This window comes from Cyprinodon variegatus, unplaced genomic scaffold, assembly GCF_000732505.1.
Source record: "Cyprinodon variegatus isolate N-32 unplaced genomic scaffold, C_variegatus-1.0 Scaffold352, whole genome shotgun sequence".
Lineage (NCBI taxonomy): Eukaryota > Metazoa > Chordata > Actinopteri > Cyprinodontiformes > Cyprinodontidae > Cyprinodon > Cyprinodon variegatus.
The window spans coordinates 2,657-12,841 of NW_015150805.1; the positions used below are offsets into that span (position 1 = coordinate 2,657).

General features: G+C 36.7%; 1 protein-coding gene across 1 annotated transcript in view; it reads right to left on the bottom strand.

The window, feature by feature from the left end:
- Positions 1-409: 409 nt before the first annotated feature.
- The window catches only part of LOC107091784 (potassium voltage-gated channel subfamily H member 4-like), a 23,650-nt gene continuing 13,874 nt past the window's right edge, over positions 410-10,185 (bottom strand). Inside the window, exons 9-15 of the mRNA XM_015385938.1 lie at positions 9,288-9,537; positions 8,987-9,201; positions 6,435-6,473; positions 3,321-3,670; positions 3,162-3,241; positions 2,852-2,928; positions 410-1,307 (exon numbers count right to left, since the gene is read on the bottom strand). Of these exons, the coding sequence (XP_015241424.1) occupies positions 432-1,307; positions 2,852-2,928; positions 3,162-3,241; positions 3,321-3,670; positions 6,435-6,473; positions 8,987-9,201; positions 9,288-9,537 (1,887 nt within the window). The 3' untranslated portion in view covers positions 410-431. The remainder of the gene's footprint in view (positions 1,308-2,851; positions 2,929-3,161; positions 3,242-3,320; positions 3,671-6,434; positions 6,474-8,986; positions 9,202-9,287; positions 9,538-10,185) is intronic.

The window sequence follows — 10,185 nt, forward strand, 5'->3', positions numbered from 1 at the left end:
AGAGAGGATGTTTGCTGGTGGCTAGACCGAACCATGTTGCTGCACACCTTTCTCACTCAAGATGACTAGTGCGTACATAAGGAGGCTAAGGATCATCTCTCTTCGCTGGATGATTACCCCTGATGACAACCAGTGAACCTCAGTTTGTCTCTGATCTTCATGGAAAAGGTCTTACCTGCATGCAGCAGTTGTCAGTCTTCATCGCCTGCCCGCTCTCCAGCACAACGCCTCTTGCAGGTACCAATGTTCTCAGATCTCACTCACATTCTCCTGGACCTCTGGGCTACAGTCTGCCACTCCGGCTGAATCGAACCCTTACAAATCCATGCTACCTCAACAGTTGGTAAGGAATACACTTTTTATTTAGAAAAGAACAGTCCTTTAACTTTTGTAACAAGCACATCATTATGACAAAATAACACAAACACATTTCACTGATGTTGTAATTTTTCTAATACATTTTCACTTGTTCCGTAATTATCTGTCCTCGCTTGGTGAAGGGAGCCTCCAAACTCTCTGTCTGAAAGCTGCCCCAGCAAAGAACACGCGCGGTCCTGTGAGTGACGGACAGGGCTTGATCCCACTGGGTCATTTTGTCTTGTAGAGATCTGCTGGCTCTTCTTAAGCTCTGTGGACGGTGAGGATGTCAGAGAGCTGAAGGCTGTGTGATACTGAAGTTGTCCACTGGGACTTGTGGAAGAATGAATTTGTGTCTGGGGACTGCCAAGATTTTGTGAGCCTGTTAGAAAATTCCTTGGAAGATGAGAATGACCACAATTTATTGTAGAACATACTGGATTAGTGTTATCTTTTGAGGGGTTAGATGTATTGTAGACACCTTGTTGGCTCTGGCAGATCACTGGGAAGTTGCTGAAAGCTGAGTTAATGCCAAGGAGGGATGAACCAACAAGGTTTTGAGGATGGGTTGCATAAGGGGAGCTGGGGGTGACTGTGGGTATTTGAAATGGACTATACTGGCTCTGCAGCCTATCAGCTGTTCCATCTCGGTCAGAGCAGCATACATGCAAGGCGGACACAGAGCTTGAAGAATGCAGCAAAGTTGGAGCTCTGCTGTGTGACTGCATTCCACCGCAGTCCCATGCATTTCTACCTGGGTAGCTAATCGTTTCATGACGTAGGTGTAGCTCATTAGATGAATCTAAAGAAACATGAGGCTGCCAGTTGCTGGAACTTGTGGACCCAGAAGGAGAGACATGATGAAGCATGGGCATATTTGACTGCAGGAAATGCATTATGTCATGGAGCTCCTTCACCAGATTGGAGACTTCCTCATTTAAGGTGTTTACCTAAAGAAACAAAGACAATTCAGACATTGAGTAAAAGCTAAACCCTGGTTAAACGATAAACCTGTTTGGTTTAAAAAACACTTTTAAAGTTTTTATCAAGTTTTGCTTTAATTTTTAGTCTACCAATATAATAGGTTGACTAGGGACTCTGAATTGAGTGTGTGGATGTGCTTGGTTTTATGTCTACGTGTTGCCCTGTGATTATGATTGGCTGGCGACTTCATGTGGTTGTACGCTAGCTTTCACCCTATAGGGCAGATTAGACCTCTGTACCCGCACACATCAAAAGTCGCTTGGGTCTGGCCGCAAACCAGTTTTGCTGCTATGCTTCTGCACCGTCGGTCTGGAATTTCTAGGGACGCACAGCAGTTTCCCACCAAAGTGCAAGGGGGAGCCTAGTTGAGAACTCACAAGAACTTCGGCAGATGGTCACAACAACTTCACTTTGGCAGAGACCTTTCCATTTGTCTGAGGCATCGTACAAGTGGTTGTAGTTCCAAACCTCCTCGATCAACCTTTCGTTGTAGTTGTCCATTGTAGTTGTTCCTCGGTTTTTAAAAATGGTGCGCCCCGGCACCGAATCGAGAAGGACAACCACACAGACAGCCAGAAAGACATACCAAGGACTAATGACAGCTGCTTTTTGTCAGCGCGGGTTTTGCGACCATCCAACGCATAGTCAGGATTTTCTAGAGGTGCACGACGACGGTTGCAGAACCTCTGCGCGGAGGGCGAGGTCGTGCACAATGTGACTGATGTGACGCTTGCAGAGGCTATGTGTCAGAAGCATAAATTGGCCTTAAGACTTCTGAAGATAGGCAGTAGCCCCTGTGACCCTGAAAGATAAGTGGCAGAAGATGGACGGATAGATGGATAGAGGGTTCAGTTCTGGTCAAATTTTACCACACTTTTTTTCAAGAATTTTGTCTGTCATATTAATATCCAAACAGAATTTGTGAAAGTTCTTTTTTCTACATTGTGACAAAATGTAGAAAGGTTTAAGGGTCAATAATACTTCAGTTGGACACTGTATATTATGTCTTTGAGGCCAAAACAGAGTGGGCAATATATGTTTATATATTTATAAAGGGTGACAAACTATGGGTGAGTTGTTTTTTTTTTATCATAGGTAGAAACAGGAATTTCCAAGTCCTTCTTCAAATCAATTGAAAAAAATAAAGTGTTTTACTTAGGAAAGTCATAAGGTGGGAAGATTTAATGAAACCTTCAACAAGTTTGTATAACCTGGACTACATTATAAAATACCTTAGACCATGGTGTTAAATCAATTATCAAATAGCAGCACATACTCAAACATTTCAATTAATTAATAATTAGTTGTTTCTACCAAAGCACTTTAGCTTTAAAATTATCCAAATAGACATAATGGGAACAAAGCACTAAGCTCCTATAGACAAGAACTGCTAAACCGGCATAATATATAAAGTTATAAAGATTGCATTTAGATTCTGATTACATTTGAGAATAGTATTGCATTTATAGTAGAGAAGAGACAGTGCTTCATGTGTTAGTTTTATTCTCACCTCTTTATTTAATTGGGTCATGTTCCGTTTCATGTCTTCTGTCTCAGTTAACAGGTTTCCATTCATCTGTAATTCTTCTAAAAAAAGATATAAAGGAAAATGTTTAATAACCTGGGATCATTGCCTTTAAAACCTACAATGCACTTTAATCTGGATGTAACTGGGAGGTTTAAATATTGGCAGAAATTAATACAAGAAGTAACATTCATAAAAACTCTCACATCTCATCCTCATGTTACTCTTTTCATTAAACTGCTTTAAACATTTCCTACTATAAATAAAATCTCAGTCAGTGTGTTTTAAAGTTTACCTGACACATTTGTTTGCCTCTTATCCTGCTCTATATTGAAAGGAAATGTGGAGCTGTTGTCTTCGATTCCATCCACAACTCTGCCGAGGAAACAAATGGATGTTACATCATTTCAAAAAGTGCAAAAAGGATGTGTAAAAATAGAGTGAAATAAATTACCTTGGGCTCAGGTTTAAAGGGCTAGCACAAGACAAAGAAGGAAGCATTAACTTGGACGGCCAATGACTTAAAACTGATTCTTTTTTGAGGCTGAGAGAATGGGATGGGGAGAACTCGTTAAAGGATTGAGGAGAGACGATGCAGCCTTGGCGTTGAGGAGCAGGCGACCGAAATGGATGGATGTGTTGCAGCTCCTGCCCTAAAGTACTGAGACGGGAACTTTGAACAGGACTGCCAGAACCTTGTAGCAGAGGTGCTCTGCTCCGCCACGAATGTTTGATGTCATCCGCTTGTTCTTCATCATCTGTCTCAATGACGTAGGGTAATTTGTTATCCAAAGAGAGGTGAGCCTGCAGACAGATGGAAACTCAGTAAAATTCACTGCAGTTTTTTTTATTATTTATTTCCAATATCTGATTTAGCTTATTAGATAGTTTAAAATTTTATTAAATCCATCATTTGCAAACAGGCTTTTTTGCTATTTTGGAACCAGAGGTGTCCCAAAAATAGTATTCATACCCATTGTATTTCTTTCTAACACTGTGTTTTACTCAAAACTTATTTTACAGATATTTTATTTGAGAGATAATCACAAAGCAGTTAGTAGAAGTAATATGTTACAAATTGTCACCATTAGTGGATAGTTTTTGAGGAGCTAAATGCAGAGCTGAAGAGGCAGAGATGATTTCTTGCAAAAAATTAAAGAGGAAGTAAATACAGAACCGATTGACAAAATACTCAGGAACATGAAACTAGGCGACATTAGGGAGGAATAAACTTAATGAATGAAGAAGAGACGAGAATCCAGTCACTGCAGAGGAGGACTGTATATGCCAAACAGAACAATGAATGGATTTAATCAACTAACTGGGACAGTCAGTTGATTAAACAGTCAGCAGGTGTGGACAGAAGGAGCTAGAGGGGAGCTAAGGGAAGTGGACTTGCTCAAGGGGGCAACAGAGGGTAACCAAGACACAGTGCTCAAATACAACCAGAAGACAACTAGAATGAAACCAAATGGAAATGAAATCAAAAGAGATAATTCAAAGTATAACTGAAAAAAAAAAACTTAAACAAAACCAAAAAGTTAAGAAAAGGCAGAATGATGACACACATTATTGTTTCATAATTTACCAAAAAAAATGAAAATCTGAAAAAAAAATTTCAATCAAAATTTTATAGAGCCATTTATCATAACATTTTTTTAATACTTTTGCTTTGCACATCTATAAACAGAGAGTCATGTGGTTACAGGAGGTCTTTGAACAAAGACAGTATGAGGCGGTGGTCAGTATTTTGGACTGCTTTCACCTTCATACCAGTTTAGACCAGTTACACTGCCCTCGTTAGAGAAAAGCATCCCAAACAGGTTGATGTTACAACTCATTGCTTCATTTTAGTGTCGAAGTTTTGTTTTTAGAGAAATCTGTAGGCTAGAAAGCTAAAAGCTTGGTCTCATCTAACACAATACTTTCCCCCATATGTTTGTAAACTGCAAAAATAACTGTTCATCTTTTTTTTTTTTTTTTTTTTACTTCATATCCTTCTTCCATAAAGTTCATATTTGTAAATTGGTCAGACATATACTTTTCATTTAGACAGATTCTTGCTCTACAGCTGTGGATCTCAAACTCTTTGTGCTAAAAAGCGCTAAACATGAACAGTAATGCTGCATTTGAGCTGAGATATCATTACAACCAGAGAACTCCTGTTTACTAATCAAGTGATATCTCATCATGCAGGATGGGCGTAAAAGGTCTGGATACGGATGCAATACACATGTTTTTAGGTATTCTATCTTAGAAAAATCCTTGAAAGTAATGAATACTTTTTTCTTCAAAATAAAAATAATGTCTTACTTTTTAGTCTTATTAAGTTTTTTAGTCATAAATTTTTTTATATTGTTCCATCAAAGACTAAGGCCTCTGTTTTTTTTATAGAAGTGCTATATATATGATGCTAAATAAACCTCAATTATTGCGTTTAATTTTAGTGCAGATGTCTGTAAACACTCAAATAAAAGCAATGGAATTTTTCTATGTTTACTAGACCAGTGGAATGATTTGCAAACATATACTTATGTCATGATATTACAATTTAAAGACAGCCTTTACATTATGGAAGAGATAAACTGTGTCGATGAGCTTATATGTTTATCTTCATGGCAAACATGACCAAACAATGAGAATAAAAATATCCAAAATACCCAATGTACAATGAGTGCATCTGGGAGCTTCTGTATAATGAAATAATCCCTTTATTGTTTCAGTCCCTGCCCTCTGAAAGGTTTCAAATATCTGTTTTGTACTATGCTTTTTTGCTTTTTTATTTTTATTTTTTTTGCCATAAATAGCATGAGGCTCACTATCTTTTTATTTTACAGTGGAAATATATGTCTGCAAAGTAAATTATAGAAGTCCTGCAAACAGAAATTAGATTAGAAAAACAAAAATTACTGTAGACCCACACAAAAACAAAATACACATTAAAAAGAAAAATGTTGCAAAGAAGAAAAGCTGTAATCACAGATAAAATAGACATGTCTTGAATACACAAAACCCAAGGCAAATACATAATGATGCAAAAAAAAAAAAAAAAACACATGCAAAGGACAAAATGCTGCAAAAAGAAAATACAAATTTAGTACTGCAGATATTAAGACCAGTAGAGGGAGACAATGATCAATTCGTATTGGACCAGAACAAAGGCATTACTACAAATTCCCATTAAAGCATGAGACACTTTGCAAAAACATAAATGGGACGCTGAGATCTGTAAGGAAGAAAGAAAAGGTGAGTTTATCTTTGAATCTTATTATGCTTTTTCTAAGAGTTCCATATGAGTTAGTGATAGTCTTCTTTGAAAGGTGTGGAAGGACTCTATTGTGTTTAGTTTGCAGCTTTTCTTAGCTTTGGTTAGGAGTAAGATATTTCTTCTTTGCAGGATTAAAATTTTGCATGTTTATGTGTTAGTCTTATTTTTGTCTTTGCTAGTCCATTTTTTAAAGTTTGCTAATCGTAATTTTCTTTTCACAGGACTTTTTAAATTTGCAGTAAAATCACTGTTTTGCACAGCTTCTGCCACCGTACATCATCCATAGAAAGACACACATACCAGAGTTTGCCTCGGAGTCCTTGGAAATCTCTTTACTGCCTATGGATACAATAAAGACAACTCCGTATTAGTGAAATTGTTTTTAAAGCATTATAATACATATAAAGTACATACTCCCCAGCCACATCATTAGGTACAACTTTTCAGTTGATTGTTAAAATACACAGCTAGTCAGCCAGTTACAAAGAAGCCAATCAAAGCAATTGGGCATGTAGATGTTGTTAGTTATTAGGACAGACAAGGCATTCTAAGTATTTTAAGAAATGCAACCATCTCATGTTTATATTGAATGTTTCATAAGGAGTTTTGTGGATAAGCTGTCTTATTAATGTAATGGGATTATTGGAGAGTCTAGGATCTACCATCTTTGAAGCTTTGAAATTTGGAACGTTGGACTATATTTGGAAATAATAGTAGGAAATGTAACATGATGATGGAAAGTAGGTATTTTATATCCCCTTAAAAGACAAAATTAAGGAGGAGATAAATCACCTCTTTAAATTGTTGAGTACAAATACAAAACTGTGTTCTGTTTTTCATTCACAGTTTTACTCCAATTGATCTACAAAATAGAGCAAAACAAATTCCAACACTTGTATTAAAATCTTCCTACATTTTTTTGTTTATCTTTTTTTTTTTTCCTTAACACAACTATAAATATCACACTGGAGTAGATTAAAAATAATATTTCATTTATAGTTCACATGGCTGTGCAGCAGAGGGCGCTGTCTGTTCTGTCAATTTCCATCAAACGAATATACATAAAGGGCCCACTGCCATGCTTCCTTCAAAGGAAGCTTCTTTCTGATCCTGCCTAGGCAGACTTTCAATCCCTCAAAGGAAACATGGCAGTGAGCCCTATCTGTACTGCTGACAGCAGACTGACCAATCAGGCAGTGACCCTCTGTTCTACAGCTATGTGATGTACCCTAAAGTCACAGATTTGAGCATATCTATTCACTGATTTGCAGTTGTATTAAAGAAAAAAAGATTTAAAAAGTTGAAGGATTTTATTATGTGTTTCAATTTGTTTCCCATAATTTTTTTAGATCAACTGGAGCAAAACAGTATGCAACAAATTTTTTATATGTGACTCGCATGGCACAATTAGTATCATTGTAATCAAGAATTTGAAAATATGTAATTGTGAAAAGATATAAAAAAATCGACAAATACAAAACTCGGAAGTTATAATGCACAAATAGTTTGGTTTTTGAGCAGAGTTAAAAATTTAAGTGGTTTTAGATTTGTGACAGAAACACAGTTCAGTTTGTGTACCTGTACTCAACAATATGAGGAGGTGTAATTATGTTTTTTTATTGCAAAACTTAGAAAAAAGACCTACAGGTAGAGGATGTCTATTGTGTACCTCTTTGCAACTTTAAATGTGCAGTTATACAGTTTTAGTGCACAGATACTCATGATTCAACATGACCTTCATAGACCTTTTTACTGCTTATCTATACACATTGGACACAGACTTAGAAAACAGGTGATTACTTGGTGTTCTCAGGCATAACTCATTGTTGTAAGTCTGGCAAAAGCTTGTTTATGGTTTGTTTTTCTAGAAAGTATTTAATAAATATTACCGATGCTCTAATCAATGTTAATAAAAAGTTTGGAATGACTAAAACAATCAAATGTGTTTTTAGGATACGACCATTCACCAAAGATTCAAGAAAATCAACTTTATGGTTTCTAAGATTCTCTGAGTCTTAAAGCTTATGTTCATTAGATGATCAAAACAATTAGATAAAGGTTTTTCTAAATAACTCACAAGCTTAATGATCTTCAGTTAAATAATTTTTTCGTCTTTTAGATACTTTTAAAAATATTAAAGAAAAAACAAAAAAAGTATATTTTTTGTACAAACTTCCTTGTTTGATTTATATCAATTTAGAGCAAATTTTTTTAATTACTTAAACACAACATTGATGTTTTTGGTCTCTATCAATTTTTCTTATAAAAAGTATATTGTGTATATTTTCTTTAAAGAGGGGAGATAGAGGGATATTTTAACTTCTTCACTCCCTCTTTGAAGGAGATAAAAGCCATGCCTCCTATGCAGTGCAGCAGTGTTGCTGCCCACCGAATGACAGCTCCCTCCACATGTGCATTTGTTATTATGCGCTGTAGGATCAGCAACTAATTTTTTAGCTCTGGAGGCCAGAAAAGGGACCAGAGTAAAAGCTATAGCTGAGCTCCTCTCTGGTTCAGAGTATAGCGGTATGAACACCGTAGCAGCTCCACAGAATCTGTCACACTGAGGGCCGACAGGGACATGAAGGCTGATATGGAGGAGGGACCCCTGATTGAACTTTGCCTGGGGCCCCTAAATTGCAAACTCCACTGTTCACATCATTGACTTTGTTCTAGTACTGAATTTCCCCCTATTTGGCTCCAGAACGGCTTTTTTTCTTTTTGTCAGATGTTCAACAAAGTGCACCTTATGAAGTAGCCAGGGATATTATTCCTTATGTTCAGTAAAATAATCTCTTAGTAAAATAATCTCTTAGATGAATTATGCAGTTCCACAAAATCCTTTGTCTTACATGAGGCTCACTGCCCTCTCTCAGGTTGTAGGTAAGGTTGTGGTGGATGTCAGAGCTGAAGCGACTGCCGTACTCTGGATACAACCTGAGGACCTCCCTCAAAGCCTTAACACTGATGTACTGCAAGTCACAGTAGGTAAGAGCCTTCACATCTGCATTTGTCTTGATCACCTGATCATGCTCTGGCAGGTCAGCCCCTATCAGGTCACCTTTTCCTGTAATGATGGTTAGATGGAGGAGTTGCAAAAAAATGCTAGAATAAACAGAAAACTGAAACGTTTCAGGCTTTTTTCACACTCACCCAGAATAGCTTGGACCATACCATCTTTCAAGACTTCAAGAGAACCGGAACAAACAAAATAATTGGCGTGCAGGGCATCTCCATGGCGGATGAGGTACTCCCCTGGTGCACAGAAGGAAGTCTTGATGTGCAGGGAGAGAGAACGCAGACACCCTCTGCTGGCTCTCTCAAACACAGGCAGCTGCAGGATGTCTTTATTCAGATGCATGGCAATATCTGCTCGCAGTTCATCTGGGAAGTCATGCAACAGCTAAGAGCAAATGAGGAAGAAAATGGCTTTTGTTACTAATAAAGGATCATTCTATTGTACAAATTCAGAAATAAATGACCTTCCTATGTACTTAGTGGAAAAAATGTTTTGTTCTTAGCTCTCAACATAATGTAAACCAAAGATAAAGATGAGCAAAATATAGAGGTAAATAAAAATGTTTGGTAAAAATGCCAGTTTTACTATTTCCCAGCCTTTAAATTATTATTAAATAAATATTTTAAAAGTGTAAAAATGTTTTGATTGCTTTCATTTTTTACTTTTTCTAATACAGTACATGACAAAATATTATAACAATAAAAATGCTATTCTGATAAGAAAAATCAAACAAGAGAATTGCATAGCTTCTTTAAATTATCTTTGTATGTGAATGACTGAATGTAGCGCTTTGGTCAAGTCTCCTGACTTGAAAAAGCGCTATATAAGTACAGACCATTTACCATTTATTTAATATTTAGCACTATTCTTGATGTCTATAATCGTACGATACATGTCACTGATCAATCTAAGGTAATAATGAAGATGATGATGATATTTTGACAATGTAAGCTCTGCTTACAATTCTACTATTCAACAAAAACATGTTTTCTTTAATCCAACTGTTTTTAATATTCTTTTTTTGTTTCTGCA